The sequence below is a fragment of the Tursiops truncatus genome, chromosome 2 (genome assembly GCF_011762595.2).
Source record: "Tursiops truncatus isolate mTurTru1 chromosome 2, mTurTru1.mat.Y, whole genome shotgun sequence".
NCBI lineage: Eukaryota > Metazoa > Chordata > Mammalia > Artiodactyla > Delphinidae > Tursiops > Tursiops truncatus.
Window position 1 is genome coordinate 13,023,999 of NC_047035.1, and position 18,086 is coordinate 13,042,084.

At 56.5% G+C, this 18,086-nt stretch overlaps 1 protein-coding gene across 6 annotated transcripts in view; it reads left to right on the plus strand.

Moving 5' to 3' along the window:
* CCDC88C (coiled-coil domain containing 88C) overlaps window positions 1–18,086 on the plus strand; it is a 129,122-nt gene that overhangs the window by 83,899 nt on the left and 27,137 nt on the right. For all 6 annotated transcript variants that reach the window (XR_012329871.1, XM_033850711.2, XM_033850712.2 and 3 more), the window contains 8 exons: window positions 3,286–3,423; window positions 6,383–7,405; window positions 9,649–9,776; window positions 10,803–10,944; window positions 11,347–11,535; window positions 12,683–12,844; window positions 13,976–14,253; window positions 17,331–17,474. Coding sequence is in view for 5 of the 6 variants with exons in the window: in XM_033850711.2 (XP_033706602.1) it covers window positions 3,286–3,423; window positions 6,383–7,405; window positions 9,649–9,776; window positions 10,803–10,944; window positions 11,347–11,535; window positions 12,683–12,844; window positions 13,976–14,253; window positions 17,331–17,474 (2,204 nt within the window). In the remaining variant the exon portion in view is untranslated. The remainder of the gene's footprint in view (window positions 1–3,285; window positions 3,424–6,382; window positions 7,406–9,648; window positions 9,777–10,802; window positions 10,945–11,346; window positions 11,536–12,682; window positions 12,845–13,975; window positions 14,254–17,330; window positions 17,475–18,086) is intronic.

An 18,086-nucleotide genomic window follows, 5' to 3' on the forward strand; every position in this document is an offset into this window, starting at 1 on the left:
CCACCCCATCTCGTGCGATGTCTCTCAGCGTGGAACAGCACGGGGAAGGCAGCTAGGCGGTTTAGGTTCTTTAGATTCACATGGCCCTAGCACGGGAAATGTCTTTATAAGTGGCAGTTCGACCTTGGCCAAGATAAAAAAGAATCAGCCTTTAGAAAGATGAGAACCGTTGACTCTGTGGGTCCTCACGGGTCTGCTGCAGAAAGCCCGCAACGTAATAGCGCTGGCCCGGCTCCCAGCAGCCCTCTGAGATGACCGCTCACGCTTTTCCCCGCCCTCGTGGCTCACTCGGGCCCCTCCTCTGCACAAACAGGGTGGCAGTGGGTGCTCCCTGCCCGGCATTACTCCTCAGCCCCCGTCTCTCAGGCCCCACCCTCCTGCTTCCCCTCGGGGTCAGTTCCCTGGTGGGACACCAGCCCTCTCCTGCCACAGTTCTTAGGAGGCACGTCTTGGCATAGAATCCCTGGCAGGAGGGAGGTGCCGCAGTTCCCAGGCCCGTCCTGTGTCTGGTGCCGGGATCCCTGGGAGGCGGCCCTCTGCCCGCCAGAGCGCCTCTTCCCGACCTGCTCAGTCTGCCTGCGGCCTGACCAAACCTGTCCTGGCCCAGCAGCCGTGGTTTTGCTCTCTCCCCCCAGAGCCCAGCACTGACGGTGCCCCCTAACATTGGATGGGTGGACACCTCAGCCCCAGCTGGAGGGCTCACTGGACCGTAATCCATCTCAGCTCACCCCAGTTTCCCTCCTCCAGCCTCAGCCATCCCACCCTCCTCGGCAACCCCCCACGTGGCCTGTCTGGGCCCCAGCTGACACTCGTCAGTCAATCAGTGAACCCCCAGGTCCCGCTGGTGCCAACCTGGCTCTTACCACACCCCAAGCATAGCCCAGGCTGCGAGCTCGCTTAGGTCTGAAATGTCTGTGGAAACCCTAGTTCCCTGAAGTTAATATCCTCCCCTCTAACCCACAAAACTTCCACGGACCGTAGAGAAGCTGCCTCCTTCCTGCGACTGTGAATCTGCATTGATGTCCTAAGAGTTTAGAATCCTTGTTTTCAGGGGAAGGGGCAGCCCTCTGGGGGCCTGTTACTAGAAGGAAAGAGCAGCCTGGGGCTGAGAGGCAGGCCCTGGCACCCACATGCCCTGGGACCCGGAGTGGCACCTGCAGCCCAAGGCAGGTGCTTTGGGAAGGAAGGACGGGAAACCTCTCAGGGCTGGCAGGCCTGGAGCTAGCCCACATCTCCGCCCGGCGAGTTCACCCTAGGGGCACCGAGGTCCTTCAGGGATGGGCTCTGGTTCCATGGCAAAAAGAGCCAGAAAAGGAGGGAGACGGCTTGGGTGTGGGACCTGGGGAGATCACATCTTTAGACCAGAAGCAACAGCAACGAGAAGTACAGAGGTTGGAATGATGTTCCTCTCTCTGGGAGAGAAGGGGCAGCAGGGATAGGCTATTAACAGTAAGGTTGGGGGTAAGCCAGCAGGCCCCCCTGACTGTGAGTGAGGACTGGGGGGTCGGCCACGGGGGGTATGCCCCAGCTCTGCCCCGTCCTCACTGCGAGGCCTTGGGCCAGTCGCTGAGCCCCTCTGGGCCCAGCGTCCTCCTGAGTATTTGGTTGCCTTTATTCCCCAAGGCCGTTGTCTCAGGTGTAGGCTTTACCATCGGAGGTGATCCCTGGTGCCCTGCCGAGTCCCAGGCCTTGTGCCGGGAAGTGGGGCAAAGATAAGGAAGGATTAGAAATACGTTCTTGCTTTTGAGAACCACTCGGATGTTCGCCGTGTTATAGCGTGTTTTCCTGTGGACCCCAGCTGGGTGGGGCTCCCCAGTCCTGGGGTCCCCGGGTTGGGGCAGGGGGGGGTTGAGGTGCTGCCGTGATATGACAGTAGGAGTATGAGCTCGGCCCGGCTCTCCCCGCTGGTGGGGGAAGAAGCTTGCGTGCTGCTCCCTCCTGTGAGGGTTTGAGAGCTCCCAGATCTGTGAGCCAGGAAGGCAGCGTGCCCCTCACCCGAGGACAGGTACGCAGAGTCTGCTTCAGAGCAGTGATCTTCCGGGAGCTTCGGAAACCTCCCGTGCAAGGCCCCGGCCCAGATGGGCTGAACTGCTGCAGGCTCAGCCCTGCTGCTCACGGGGGTCGTTGGGCATCTCGGGGTCGTGGCCCGAGGTCCAAGGTCTTTCAGAGCTTCGAGAGCCATCTGGTCTTTGCCATCTATTTTTTCAGGACAGCCATCCCAAACCAGTACATCAGGATCATTTAGGAGCATGTCAAAATGCAGACCGGCTAGTCAGGAGCTCTGTGGGTGGCCGGGCCCGGAGCTCTCGTGGGGAGGGGCGGCGAACATCGCTGCACCCGCCGCCTGCTAGGCGTGTGCTGAGCACGACACAGCGACAGAAGCTCTCAAGGATGCTCGCTGCTGGTCCTGCGTCAGTTACAGAAACTTGCTCGTGGTGATGTCATTAGTAGGGAGGGACTGGACTCTGAACTCTGTCCCTGTGACACCAGAGTCATGCCTCTTTCCCAACTCCAGTCCCCCACGCTGAGGGGTTTGGCGTTGGCGGGAAGGGAAGCGCTCGCAGTGCAGACACCAGCATGGGCATCTCCTAGGAGCTCAATCTCAGGCCCTGCCCTGGACCTACTGAGTGGATCAGGATTCACCACCTGATCCAGGTGTTAGACACGATGAAGTAGCTAGTTCGTGTTTAGGAAGGTCAGGCGGGGTGACCCCAGCAGAAGAGCTCGGTGTCAGGGAGGTGATTGGATGGTTGTCCAGGCCAGAGGGAAGGTGGCCCGGCCCTAGCCAGGCAGTGGCGGTAGAGCAGCTTGGGTAGAGAGGGCAGGACTTGGGGACAGAGTTACTGGAGGGTGAAAGAGGAAGGAGGGACATAGCGGAAGACCACTCTGAGCAGCTGGGCGAATAGGTGTGTCACCAAGTGAAGTCCGTGGGACATCCAGTGGTGGTGGCCCCGGGCATGTGGTCTGACCCTTGGGAAAGCGGACAAGGCCTGAGATGGGAGCAGGGAGCCCGGAGGCACTTGGGCACATGGCAGTGCGGGTGAGGAGAGGTGGGCTGGGAGGAGGCTGACTGATGGTGCCCCTGAGCTGGAGATGCAAGTCGTGGGTTAGGAGCTGAGGCTAGAGGGGGCAGGGAGGTCCCTTCAGAGCAACGCCTGGACACTTGCCCTTGAGAAAAGTCCCGTTAAAGTGTTCTGTGGGGGCTGATGAGTTTTGGGTTTATTTTAAAACGTAGTTCACTTCGTGAAGCCAACTGTTGCCCGGCTGGGTCTTTTGGGTCTGCAGATCGAGAAGTTACAGACCCAGCTGGAGAGGGAGAAGCAGAGTAACCAGGATTTGGAGACCCTGAGTGAGGAGCTGATCAGAGAGAAAGAGCAGCTGCAGAGCGACATGGAAACCTTGAAGGCTGACAAAGCCCGGCAGGTAGGCACCCCCGGAACAGATCCCTCTCCTGAACCCCTGCCTGCAGGAGGGAGAGTCCGGGATTTAGCCATTTCCTGGGAATCCATCGGGGAAACGTGCATTACCAGGTACCTAGCCTAGTTGCAGCTCAAACCAGCAACTCTCAATCAGCTGTGGGGGGCACTGGCAGTGCCTGAAGACGATTTTGATTGTCATGACTTGGGGAGGAGAGAGGAGATGCTCTTGGCATGTGGTGGGTGGAGGCCAGGGATGCGGCTAAACGTCCTGCAACACACGGGACCAGCCCCGCATGACAAAGAATGACCCAGCTCCAGACGTCCACGGCGTCCCGCTGAGCACCCGATGTTTGTTTGCCTCCCACCACAGGAAGTCCCGGATGGGGGGCAGTCCATGCTGGTGCAAAGGCTCTGTGATGCCGTGCAGGGGCCAGGCCTCTCCTCCCTCTGCCAGTCTTAGCAGTGGCTGCCACACACCCTGGAGGGCAAGGGGCAGAGGGAAACCCTCCCGGGACCTTCTGTCACATCTCATTGGCCACACCCAACACATGGCCACCGCTACCTGCGAGGGAGCCTGGGGTATCCAGTATTTGAGTTTTTCAGCCTCTGATGTGGACCAGAAATGGGGGGAATGGGATGGTGCCACGTTTCGTGAAAAGACAGGCAGGGCTTCTGCTCAGGTGTGGCTTACGTAGAGGGCAGAAGGACAGGCGACAGGCAAGGCAGTTTCAGACGTGTGCTCTTGAGGGAATAACGCAGAGAACCCTGCTGGATGAAGGCACTGAGGAGCCCTGGTGCAGGGCTGTCCTGAGGAGCTGCTCACGCTGAGCCCTGGAGAAGGAGGGGGAGCCAGCGATGCTGAAGGCCGCTGGGCGCAGGGGTGGTCCAGGGCAGCGGGAGGATCCCGTGCAGGGGCTGCGGGAGGGGAGAGGCGTGAGGGGAGCCCACAGAGGTGGCGGCCAGGATAAATGTACCAAGGGAATCACTATCGTTGTTTTACATGAGAGGGAGAGAGATGGGGTTTATGTTTCTAAATCATCCTGGCCGCCATGAAGGCATTTTAATTTGAACTGTCTCCGTAGGGGTCTCCATGCTCTTCACCTTGTGTCCATATTAACCCCTGGGAACGTTAGGACTTCTTTTTTTTTCTCACGGAGGTATAGTTCAGTTCTGGTGTACAGCAAACCAGTTCAGGGGTGTGTGTGTGTGTGTGTGGTGTGTGTGTGCGGTGTGTGTGTGCGGTGTGTGTGTGGTGTGTGTGTGGTGTGAGTGTGGTGTGTGTGTGGTGTGGTGTGTGTGGTGTGTGTGGTATTTGTGTGTGGTGTGTGTGTGGTGTGTGTGGTGTGTGTGTGTGGTGTGTGTGGTGTGTGTGTGTGGTGTGTGTGGTGTGGTGTGTGTGTGTGGTGTGTGTGGTGTGTGGTGTGTGTGTGTGGTGTGTGTGTGTGGTGTGTGTGGTGTGTGTGTGTGTGGTGTGTGTGTGGTGTGTGTGTGGTGTGTGTGTGGTGTGTGGTGTGTGTGTGTGGTGTATGGTGAGTGTGGTGTGGGTGTGTGTGGTGTGGGTGTGTGTGGTGTGGGTGTGTGTGGGGTGTGTGTGTGTGGTGTGTGTGTGGTGTGTGTGGTGTGTGTGTGTGGTGTGTGTGTGGTGTGTGTGTGGTGTGTGTGTGTGTGGTGTGTGTGTGGTGTGTGGTGTGTGTGTGTGGTGGGTGGTGTGTGTGTGTGTGTGGTGTGTGTGTGGTGTGTGGTGTGTGTGTGTGGTGGGTGGTGTGTGTGTGTGTGTGGTGTGTGTGTGGTGTGTGTGTGGTGTGTGTGGTGTGTGGTGTGTATGTGGTGTGTGTGTGGTGTGGTGTGGGTGTGTGTGGTGTGGGTGTGTGTGGTGTGTGTGTGGTGTGTGTGTGGTGTGTGTGTGGTGTGTGTGGTGTGTGTGTGGTGTGTGGTGTGTGTGTGGTGTGTGTGTGGTGTGTGTGTGGTGTGTGTGTGGTGTGTGTGTGTGGGTGTGTGTGTGTGGTGGTGTGTGTGTGGTGTGTGTGTGGTGTGTGTGGTATGTGTGTGTGGTGTATGTGTGTGGGATGTGTGTGGTGTGTGTGGTGTGTGTGTGTGGTGTGTGTGTGGTGTGTTTGGGGGGTGTGTGTGTGTGGTGTGTGTGTGTGGTGTGTGGTGTGTGTGTGGTGTGTGTGTGGTGTGTGTGTGTGGTGTGTGGTGTGTGTGTGTGGTGTGTGTGTGTGGTGTGTGGTGTGTGGTGTGTGTGTGGTGTGTGTGTGAGATGTGTGGTGTGTGTGTGGTGTGTGGTGTGTGTGGTGTGTGTGTGGTGTGTGTGTGGTATGTGGTGTGTGTGGTGTGTGTATGTGGTGTGTGTGTGTGGTGTGTGTGTGGTGTGTGTGGTGTGTGTGTGTGGTGTGTGTGTGTGTGGTGTGTGTGGTGTGTGTGTGGGGTGTGTGTGGTGTGTGTGTGGGGTGTGTGGTGTGTGTGTGTGTGGTGTGTGTGTGTGTGGTGTGTGTGTGGTATGTGTGTGTGGTGTGTGTGTGGTGTGTGGTGTGTGTGTGTGGTGTGTGTGTGGTGGGTGGTGTGTGTGTGTGTGTGTGGTGTGTGTGTGGTGTGTGTGGTGTGTGTGTGTGGTGTGTGTGTGTGTGGTGTGTGTGTGTGTGGTGTGTGTGTGGTATGTGTGTGTGGTGTGTGTGTGGTGTGTGTGTGTGGTGTGTGGTGTGTGGTGTGTGGTGTGTGGTGTGTGGTGTGTGTGTGTGTGTGTGTACTCTTTCAGATTCTTTTCCATTATAGATTACTACAAGCTATTGGATGTAGCTCCCTGTGCTGTACAGCAGGACCGTTAGGCTGTTTTTTGGGTACACAATGGGGTGGTCTTTTAGGGCCTATGCTTTAGTCCCCCAGATTAAATCAGACTTTAGCCCCAACTCACCGAAATACATTTGTGCAGCAGCCGCTGTCACTCCTGTCGTGTCTTCCCGCAGATCAGGGACCTTGAACAAGAAAAGGACCATCTCAACCAGACGGTGTGGACGCTGCGGGAGAGGTCGCAGGTCAGCAGCGAGGCCCGCGCGAAGGACTTCGAGCAGGAGAGCAAAGCCCTGCAGGGGACGGTGACGGAGGCCAGCGGCCGGCTAAGCAGCCTGGAGCTGGAGCAGGCGCAGGAGAAGGCGGGGCAGGTGGAGGAGCTGCAGCGGGAGCTGCGGCGGCTGGAGGAGGAGAAGGGGAGGCTGGCGCAGAGGGTGAGCTCCCTGCAGGCGGCAGGCGAGCAGGCGGACGCCATGGAGCGCGAGAGCCGCGGGCTGGCGCTGGAGAACCGGCAGCTGCGCAAGTCCCTGGACGCCCTGCAGAACATGCAGGTGCAGCTGGCCAGCCTGGAGCTGGACAACAGGCAGCTGGACAAGGAGAACCTGGAGCTGCGCAGGACAGTGGAGGCCATGCGCTTCACGGGCGCCAAGGTGGCGGAGCTGGAGCGGGAGAAGCAGGAGCTGAGGACGAGCGTGGAGCTGCTCAAGGCGCTGGGCAAGAAGTCGGAGCGCCTGGAGCTCAGCTACCAGAGCCTGAGCGCCGAGAACCTGCGGCTGCAGCAGAGCCTGGACAGCGGCGGCCAGAAGGCGCAGGCCCTGGAGCGGGAGCTGGGGCAGCTGGAGGCCGAGAACCAGGCCCTGCAGCGCGACCTGGAGGCTCTCCGGCTCGCCAACAGGCAGCTGGAGCGGGCCGGCCAGGACCGGAAGGTGCTGGAGCAGGAGGTGGCCCAGCTGGAGAAAGACAAGAAGCTGCTGGAGAAGGAGGCCCGGCGTCTGTGGCAGCAGGTGGAGCTCAAGGACGCCGTCCTGGACGACAGCTCCGCCAAGCTGTCCGCTGCCGAGAGGGAGAGCCGCGCGCTGGACAAGGAGCTGGCCCGCTGCCGGGAAGCAGCCGGCAAGCTGAAGGAGCTGGAGAAGGACAACAGGGACCTCACCAAGCAGGTCACCATGCACACGAGGACGCTGACCACCCTGAGGGAGGTGAGAGGGGGGCGGGCGGCCCCTTCGGTGGGGGTTGGGCAGGGTCTCCGTGCTGCCCGGCAGGTGCTTCTGCAATAGAGGTGAGACAGGGAGAGGCCCCTGGCATTTGTCCCCTGCTTCTAAACAGAATGATGCCCAAAAGCATAAAGAAGAAGTAGAAATCACCTGTTATGATCTTACGGCCCAGAGATAACCAGGGCTAACAGTCCAGCATATTTTATTTCTTCTTTTTTCCTTGTCCGTTTGTGTATACACACACTTGATACCCTACCTTCTCCATCCTAGCCCTGTTCTGTTTCTATTACTATACTTTTTCTCATTACGTTAAATAGGTTTCAAGCCATGATTTCTAATGGCAGTGAGGGATTGATTTTATGGACTTACTGTGATTTCTTTCTGGACGTTTAGATTGTTTCTGATTTTTCCCACGATTTTAAATAACACTGGGACTCCCCTGGTGGCGCAGTGGTTAAGAATCCGCCTGCCGATGCAGGGGACACGGGTTCGAGCCCTGGTCCGGGAAGATCCCACATGTCGCGGAGCAGCTAAGCCCGTGTGCCACAACTACTGAGCCCACATGCCACAACTACTGAGCCTACTTGCCTAGAGCCTGTGCTCCACAGCAAGAGAAGCCACTGCAATGAGAAGCACACGCACCGCAAAGAAGAGTAGCCCCTGCTCACTGCGACTAGAGAAAGCCCGCGTGCAGCAATGAAGACCCAACACAGCCAAAAATAAATTAATTAATTTTAGAAAAACACTGGACATCCTTGCACACACGCACCTTCACGAATGTATTTATTTTCTTAGGATATATGCCTAGAAGCGCAATTACAGGATGAAAGGGTACGACTGTTTTACAGTTTCTTGGTAAATATGTGTCTTACTTTTCCCTGGTAGTTTTTGTGTGGCTCACCCGGGCTCTCCTGCAGCGCCATAGGGTGAGTCACTGCTCTAGTAAACGACTCCAGCGTCTGAGTGGCCCATCACAGAAGCCGAGTGTCCACACGTGTGGAAGTTCCATGTGACTGTTCACAGACACCTGGTGCCCTCCATAATGTGGCCCGGCTGTCCCACAGTGGAGCGCTCTTCTGGCTCCTCTACCTGCAGCAGGAAGATGAAGAAGAGAAGGACCACACTTCATGGGGCAGAATATGGTCTCATAGCCGCACCTGACAGCCAGGGAGGTTGGGAAATGTGTTCCAGCTGTGTGCCGAGGAAGAAAAAGAAATAGACTTGGTGACCACGGAGAGGTCTCCCCATTAAAAAAAAGATCACTGACTGCCAGTGCAGGCAGATCAATACACTGTTGGGGAGAGATGCAAGACACCAACTTGACCCATTGCCCCTGCCTCTGTAAGCGTAAGTTAGGTTATGCTGCAGTAACGAAAGACCCCAGAATCGCAGGGCTTGTCACGTCCAAGGCTGGTTTCTCTTTCACGAAAGTCCAGGTGACTCTCTGGAGAGCTCAGCATCCCAGGCGGCTTTGATCTCACGGCTCCACCATCTCAACGTGGGGTTCGGGCATTCCCCGAGGCAGGAGAGAGGCAGCTGGAAGATCACACACTGGCCCTTCCATGCTGCAGCCAGGGAGCGACCCCGGAATGTTTGGCGAGCACCACCCTCCGTCACACTGCCGTTCCAGGCCTTGGGGGGTGTGTGGTAGGGGGTCCTCGTGTGCGCAAATAGCTGTGACACTGGGCAAAAAACGGTATAACTCCCTGGAGAGTTACAGAGGTGTGGACTAGAGTAAGTGAACCCCTAAATGAGGTCAACATCCACTTTTGAAGAGTAAATCAAAACCAGTATTTAAAGTAAAATCTTTCTTCTCTTTATACTTTGTTCTGAGTTCTCTGCAATGAGCTAACTAGTTATTGATCCATTACTCCGTGGAAAAGGCAATCACGTTCACAGAATTCAAACCCGCTCCTCAGAGGTCACCATAAGTGGTATTTCAGACACTTGTCTGGATGTGTTTGGAGCACGTTCGATCCTTCCTGGACATGCTGCCACGTGGTCTGGTATCTTGAACTCCGGGGGCTGGGAAGGTGTGCTCATCCGTTCCCTTTGGAGGCATCCCTGAGGTTCACCGTCCCCACAGAACCGCCTGCTTGGCCCTCGAGACACCCAAGCTGGCCATGGCTCGAGAAGGTGGTCGCTCAGCCCTGAGACTGGCCTGCGCCAGGCCCTCCTGCCGTTTCCGCTGGGCTCTTTTCCCACGCTTGTCCTCACTGTCCCCACAGGACCTGGTGCAGGAGAAGCTGAAGAGCCAGCAGCTGAGCAGTGAGCTGGAGGAACTGAGCCAGGAACTGGAGAAGCTTGGCCTCCACAAGGAGCTGCTGCTGCGGGATGACAGCAGCAACGGTGACACGTGAGGACCCCTCCCTGGGTGGCTGCAGGCTTTCTCCGCTCACACCTGCGTCCCAGCGCCCCCACACCCTGCAGGCTCCGCGCCCCAGCCCCACCCCCAGAGCTCAGTTTACTTTTCACACCCGAGGGCCTGTTGTCACGTGGCACTTTCTATCCAGGGCCTCCTTCCTGGACATTCCGAGGCGGGAGTGGAAGGAGATTCTTTTGTCCAATGAAAAGGCTTCTGAACTTTTTTCTAGTTAGGCTTTTTTCGAGCAGTTTTAACTTCACAACAAGAGTGAGGAGAAGGTGCAGAGATTTCCTGTAGGGCCCCTGCCCCCGATGTGTACCCTCCCCCACCATCAACACCCCCACCAACACCTCATCATCACCCAGAGTCCACGGTTGACATCGGGGTCATTCTCGGTGTTGCATGTTCTGTGGATTTTGACAAACGTGTGATAACCTGTATCCACCCCTATAGCGTCATACAGGGTATTTTCACTGCCCTAAAAATCATCTGTGTTCCACCTGTTCGTTCCCCTCTCCCTCCACCAGCCCTTTAATTTTTTTAAATTTTAACTCTTGCTGCCTTTGCCAGCAGTGCTTTCCTAAATCATCTCGCTTTTCAAGGAAATCCAACACCTTGGACTTTTGTTGGACTTGTAACCAACGTGATGTCCTTTAGGTGTGGTGAAAAGGCCACACAGATTTACCGCTTACCTAGCACTGTGGTCTTGGATGGATTCCTTAACCTTTCTGAGACTCTGTTTCCCCATCTGTAAAATGGCCATAACAATACATGAAACGACGCCTGGAAAACTATAGCAGTGATGTTTCATTGACGGTGTCCCAGACATATCTATGCCAACAGCCTGGGGAACAGCTCTAGGTGATGGTTTTTGACTCCTGCAGTTCTTCTGGGACACATCTTGCAGCGTGACGCGGAAACCAGCTTAGTGGGGGAGGGGCGTTTTGGCAGCTGGGAGACTGGGAGCTTGTGGGTAGAAGAGGCAGATGAATACTACTGTGTATTTGTATTTTTCAGGAAATACAAGATTTTGGAGAGCATAACTGAATCAGCATTCAAAACAGCACTAGCCAGGAAAGAAGAAAAGATTGTGTTCTTAGAAGCACAGATGGAAGAGAAGGCCAGCCTGACTCACCACCTACAGAACGAGCTCCAGGTGGTAAGAGCAGCCCCCATAGGGTCAGGCCGTAGGTCCTGGCTGTGAGGTCCCTGCCTCACCTTTCCCAGCCCCTCACCTGGGTAGCAGAGGGGCGGCCTGGATGCCCGTGTTCTGGAGCAAGTGTCGACGGAGTGGACCCCTGAGGCTCGGGAGGGAGAAGTCTGGCTGCGCTCACGTGGCTATAAAGTCGGGACTGGGTCCCGGCTGCTGCCCGGCAGTCACCTCTGCAGGGAGGGGGCAACGTGCAGGACGGAGGTCCTCCCCGCAAGAGCAAAGGCAGGAGTCTGGCGGGTCCAGTGCCGGGCGAGGGGTCGGGCATGCTGACGGGGGTGGGTTTGGTGCGGGGCCCCGAGCCCGGCCTCTTCCTGCCCCAAGTCTGCTTTCCCGTTCTCGCACCCGCAGTTGAAGAAGGAGTGTGAGATCCTCAGGAAGAGCCAAGAAGAGGGGAAGCAGGTGCAGAACTCTTTCAAACACCCTGTGGGGCCGTTGGTCGAGGGTCACCCGGGGAAGGAGCGCTGGGGGCCCAGCCCCAAGGAGGCCACGATGGAGCTGCTCCGTGTGAAGGACCGGGCCATCGAGCTGGAGCGCAACGTGAGTAGGGAGAGGCCACTGTCGACAGTTCTGCAGACGGAGCAGGAACTCCCATTACCGGGAAGGACCCGGGGTGTCAGAAGCTGTTGAGATTTATCCAGGTCTCGTTGGCCTCTTCTTGAGTTCCCTGGCAAGTCCCGTTTGCTCCTTGCCACTTGAGGTCCCTTCAACCTTTCTGACTGAAGGGGCAGGTCCCCCTTTTCCCCGGGGACTTACTCTATGCTTCCTGCACTGGGTCTGGGGCATCTCCACCAGCACTGTTTCCGCAGTGATCTGTGTTTCGGTGCTCTTCTGGGGGTCGACAGACCACGGTCCGCCCCCTGTTTTCATAAATAAGGTTTTATTGGCCCACAGACACACCCTTTGCTTACACATCGTGTGGGACTGCCTTTCCACGGCGACGGCAGGGGTCACTGGTTGAGGTAGAGACCCTATGGCCGGCAAACCCCAAAATAATATTTGCCGTCTGGCCCTTTACAGAGCAAGTTTGTCCACGCACGTCTAAACCCCTGATCTTGTTTGACGTCTCCCAACAGCCTTATGAAGTAGATAGTGACTATTTTCCTTTGACAGATGAGAAAGGTGAGACGGAGTTTAAGAGACCTGACCCTAAGCCCCATGCTGGTCAGGGAGAGCGCAAGACCACACCCCACGCGTCCGGGCCCAGTCGGTGGCGTATCTTGCTCGGCCTTTATCGGTCTCACGGAGCATGAACCGCCGCCTTCTACCCGCTGTCACCCGAGCGGGGTGAGGCTTTAGGGCAGGCTCTGGCTCCCTGTTCTGTGCGAGAAGCTCACAGACATGCATTCTCGGGGTGGTCAACAGAAAACAGAGAAGAGCACAGAAGACAGAAAGGATGCAGCATGTTTAGCTCCAGCTCGCCTTTGCCTCACACTCACTCGCTCAGGTTCTTTGCAGCGTCTCCATCATGTATATTCGCTTCTCTTGTGAAAGCACGTACAAAAAAATTTTTTTCTAATTCTGTTGTCTTTCCAAGAGGGAAAATGTTACTTCTCTCATCCGGTGGATTTTGGCTTTGGCCCCCAAAGGGTTCCACGACTCTGTACCTGCTAACCAGCCGTCCCTGCAGCTGCTTAGCAGGTACAGAGCCGGGGTCTGACTGGTCTCATGCTTCCCCCTTCCCCAGAACGCGGCTCTGCAGGCTGAGAAGCAGCTGCTCAAGGAACAGCTGCAGCACTTGGAGACCCAGAACACGGCCTTCAGCAGTCAGATCCTGACGCTGCAGAAGCAGAGCGCCTTCCTGCAGGAGCACAACACCACGCTCCAGACGCAGACGGCTAAGCTGCAGGTGAGGGCATGGCCGGGCAGCTCTTGGCGGGGGGAGGATGCTCTGTGTCTCCTAGAGACTGGCCCCAGCACTCTGACGACTCCTAATCAGTAAGACAAAGCATGGGAGAGTTCGGTGTTCTGTTTTATTTTTGATAGACTCATTGTAAACCGAGGTTCCTAGCCTCAGGATCTTTGAAGTTGGTTTTCAGTGACTGAACACGGCTGCCCAGGCAAAAAAAAAGTTTATTTCCCTGCTTTTCCCTTGCAGTCTTGTCTGTTTCCCAAAATCTGTTTCTTGAGATGCTGTTAGGAATGACTTGGAAAAGAGGTTCTGGGATCAAATAAGTTTGGTTCGACAGAGTTAAGCACACTTCTTCACTGTAGGACCTGGCAGAGCCTCTTGGAAGCAAATGTGAATTTTTGATCTCTACGAGTGAAGTAAGGTATGAAGTAGCTCCCGGGCTGGTGAGAGCATCTAGCCAAGAGTGTTCTGGACCACACGTTTTAGGATGTTGGCTTTTATTTACCATTAATAGATTGTGGGAAAGTAAATGATCGTTCATTGCAGTTTCTGAGAAAGGTGTTTGAAAATATGTAACGTGTGGGTCAGAGACAATGAATAGGAGACTGGCAAAGAGGTTGGGATTCGTTCTGTCAAAACGAGCAAATAGGATGTTGGCTTGTAGTTTTGTTTTGGTTGGGGTTTTTGGTTATGGTTGTCATGTCTTTGTCTGGTCTTGATATGAAGGTAATTCTGACCTCAGAATTAGATCGGAAGTGCTCCCTTCTCCTAAATTTCTAATAATTTTGGACGTTGGATGGATGTTCTGTAAGCGTCAGTTAGGTTAAGGTCAAGGTAGGTTGTTCAGGTATTTTGTGTCCTCAGTGATGCTCTGTCTTTTAAAAATAGGCTTTTAAAAGTATTCAAAGAGGGTATTATTCAGAGAGAGGACCTTATTTGCCCCAAAGGTCCCGTCTGCGGAGAGCGGCTCAGGAGTGAAGCGCCCCGCGACAGTCTGTTGATGCCATCTGGCCTCCAGCAGTTCCTTAAGTCCTGGTAGAACTGTCCTTGGTCCCAGCTGCGTCTTGCCTGCACCGATGGTCCCTGTTATCTCAGTGTCAGCCTCCAGCCCCCTCTCCCTCTCGGCAGGTGGAAAATTCCACTCTGGGCTCCCAGAGCGCCTCACTCACCGCGCAGTACGCACTGCTCCAGAACCAGCAGACAGCCAAGGAGAGCGAGCTCGAGAACCTGCAGAAGCAGCAGGAAGAGCTGACGGCCACCTACCAGGCCCTGCTGCAGGACCACGAGCACCTGGGCGCACTCCACGAGCGGCAGTCCGCGGAGTACGAGGCCCTCATCCGCCAGCACAGCTGCCTGAAAACACTGCATCGCAACCTGGAGCTGGAGCACAGGGAGCTCGGGGAGAGGTATGTGCCGGCGGGGCGGGCTCCCCTGGGTTCCTGCCCCCGCCTCTGCTCTGTGCCCCTCGGGTCTCCTCTTGGCCTGCAGCTTCACACTGTCCGGGGCACCAGAACTCTCCAAAAGGGAGGTAAATCAAAGTCACCCTTAGCAATTTGGAGTTAGTGCAGCTGGAGACCGAGTGTCGGTGGATCTCCAGGTGGAGAAGGGGCGTCGTGGCCAGTCTTGGGTCAGGGAAACCTGTTGTTGGTGTGGGGTCCCTGCTCCCCTAAGGATTTTCTTCTCTCCTCCCTTTTCTCTCCAAACTAAGAATAAGGAGGAAGTTCACTACAGCTGCCAATTTACAATGACACGTCTTGCCCTGGCTTCTCAGTTCTTTTCTTGCCTGTCAAGGTCTGGGCTGCGTTTTTTGGGGTTTTTTTTGCGGTACGCGGGCCTCTCACTGTTGTGGCCTCTCCCGTTGTGGAGCACAGGCTCCGGATGCGCAGGCTCAGCGGCCATGGCTCACGGGCCCAGCCACTACACGGAATGTGGGATCTTCCCGGACCGGGGCACGAACCTGCGTCCCCTGCATCGGCAGGTGGATTCTTAACCACCGCACCACCAGGGAAGCCCTAATTTTAAGTATATAGAAAGTAAACAGAATGGTAGAGTGAAACCCCTGTATACCCACGACTGGCTTCTGCATTTATCACTGTTTTGCCACCCTCGTTTCATCTTTACTTCCCGTTCTCCAGCCCCACACCCTTCTTTTCTTGTAGGTAAAATTTACATACCTTGAAATGCACGAGTCTTAGCTTTGCACTCTTGACAAATCGGGGTCCTGGGTCTTGTGTGCATTCGGTCAACCAGCATCACCTGAGCTCCTGCCCGGGCAGATCCTTGATTGTTCCAGGCCGCTGGGCAGGGGCTGCAGGACCCAGAATCTGGGAGCAGGTGTGGTGTGCACATGGCTCTAATACAGGAGAGAGAGGCCCTCAAACACTTGGCACGGGTGGCTGGGTGGGTGAGGAAGAGAAACTGTCCTTGTCCTGTGCTTGTGAGGCGGCCCTGCGGCCAGCGTTCTCCTTGACTCGGCCTCAAGATGCTAAGTGGAGCTGAAGTGCAGGGCGTTTCATCACAGACCCGGGGGGTCGTTGGGCCAGCAGAGCCTCACGAGGGCATCTGAGGATGCTGTGGGCACGGGGTGATGGCGTTCATTTATCCTCTCACCCGGTGCTTCCTTTCTGCCTCCGTCTGGAGTCCTCCACCCCTTTGATCCACGCGGATCGCCGTCCTTCAGGGGCTGCTAGCCCAAATGAGCATCTTCTGCTTCCTCCTGCACCCATCCTGGGTGCATGCGACACTTAGTAAACACCTACTGTGTACGGGGTGCTGTGTCTAGCTGTGGTAGGAGAGGCATCCAGTTGACTAATGATGTGGAGTGAGAAGTGTTCGCTCCGCTCTAAAGCTAGCACGGCGCCCAGCACTCCCCAGGCACTCAGGTGCCCTGTTATGTGTTATAATAACATCTCATGATATCCTTCATGTCTACTCAGCAGGAGAAGGTTTTTGCAGGTGGAATTTGGACTGGTTCTGAAGGAAGAGTTCATTGTTGCTTTCCCTGTAATTCTTTGCTCAGTACAGCACAGAACCAGTGTGTTACCCAGTACTTTGTTGGACAGAGGCTGGAGGCCCCTTGGGTCTGTCTGCAGCAGGGCTACACGTTCAGGAGTCTGGGTACCTGGAATACAGGGATGATGGCTCTACATTCATTTCGTTTGACACTTAAATCAGACGCTCACTCATTCGTTCTCTTAACAGATACTGAGCACTGTGCCTCGTACTGGGACTCAGTGGTGAGCCAGACTCGCCCGGGTTCTGTTCTGCAGTGGCGTAGTTTACTAACGGTCAGAGAGATGCTTGATCAGTGAGCTTTTCCAAGACGTTACAGCAGGGAAGCGGGAAGCGGGGACCTTGATGGTCAGCCGGAGGCCCTAAGTTGTCAGACCTTGGATGACTTTTCCCAGAATCGTTAATCTGGATGCGAAAGGTCACCCCTGAGAGCCAGGCAGAGCCCCACGCCCAGAACCACGTTGGGGATCCTCTGCTCTGAAGCTAAAGGCCACACATGTCTGTAAACAGCTGCCTGAGCAGGCTTCTGAGCTTGACTCCCACACAAGCACAAGTCTGGGTTCCAGTCAGATGGTGCGAGTACAGCTGCGCAGGGACAGGCGGGGTCAGGGTAGAGGTCTGGAGACGAAGGCTGGAAGCCCCCTGGACTTGGGGGCTCTTGAGTCATCGTGAGCTTGGAAGGTTCCAGCAGGTGGGAGGAACAGCCTGGGCTTATCTGGGACTCTGTCCTTGTGCTCTGCTGTCCTCCAGAGATAGCTGTGCAGTACCCCACACAGAGAGACAGAGGAGAAAATACAAAGAGGAAAAGGGCGGGAAGGAGGGGTGTGTGTGTGTGTGTGTGTGTGCGCGCGCGCACGCGCGTGTCCCCCGGCAGCTGCCTGGGCCCCCCAGGCAAGCCTCTGCCCCCCACTCGAGGTCTGGCAAGAGCAGGAGGGGCTCCCGAGGGAGAGGAGGGCTCACCTCGTCCCCAGTGAGCAGGGATTTGCTGTGAGATTAGCTGTCATGTGCAGTGGAATTCAGCTGTCTATTCCGTGGTTTCTTCTAGATCAGTTTGTGTTGAGTGAACGCCCTGTTAAGTCATTTGCACTCCCTGAGAGGAGGGTGTGGGGTTCAGAGGACGTTGTCTTGGCGTTCCCCGGGGGCCAAGGGAGGAAGGCTGCTGTGACAGGGAATCGAGGGGGCCGCGGGGGCATGTCGGGTGGGAGGACGAGGCCTCTGGCCCTGGGGCTGGAGGGGACCCCGAGCCTTCCCGCCCAGGCGCTGCTCGCACCCCCGGTGCCCTCCCAGCCATCTCCCTCCAATTCCCTGCCATGCAGCCTTGCCCCCTGCCCGCCCCCCTCAGCTCTGCAGAGAGAAACCGCCAGACGAGCCCCGCTTTCTCTGTGGAGGCTTCGCGGTCTCCCAGGGTGTCCGTCGCCCGTGGGCAAAGAAGGCCCGGGACGGGCTGCCAGCGGTGTGTCCCCTCCCCCAGGCACGGCGACATGCTGAAGCGCAGGGCGGAGCTGGATGAGCTGGAGAAGGTTTTGAATGCCGAGAGGGAGGCTCTGCAGCAGGAGCAGAGGACGAGCGCCGCGGTCGCGAGCGAGAACCAGAGGCTGCAGGAGGAGCTGGACAGGTAAACGCCGGGGCCCAGGGGGCCCACCTTCCCGCGGGCGGCAGCAGCTGACTCACTCTGCTCCCGCTGAGCGGAGGTCAGCCTGCCAGTACAGCCCCTGTCATGCTAACAGCTGGATGGTGGCGAGGTCAAAGGGGTGGTGCTGGGATGGAAGGGCCAGTGTGGTACCCAGGGATAGCGCGTCGCCCAAGCCGGTGGCTCTCACCTCCTGCCCTGAGATGCCGATTGGTTGCGTCAGCCACGGGTACATTCGTCATCTAATGGGTTCCCTGTTTGTGAATTCACCTCCTTGCTGACATTGATCTCTAAGCCTCGAATCAGCGTTCGTGGAGCTATCATGGACATTTGGGTGGCGAGACATTTGGGGTCACCTGATGCACACATTTCCAACAGAAGAGGAGCAAGGCATTCGACCCCTGCAGCTCATTCTGCAAACGAGCATCCTTTTTTTTTTTTTTTTTGCGGTACGCGGGCCTCTCACTGTTGTGGCCTCTCCTGTTGCGGAGCACAGGCTCCAGACATGAAGGCTTAGCGGCCATGGCTCACGGGCCCAGCTGCTCCGCGACACGTGGGATCTTCCTGGACCGGGGCACGAACCCGTGTCCCCTGCAT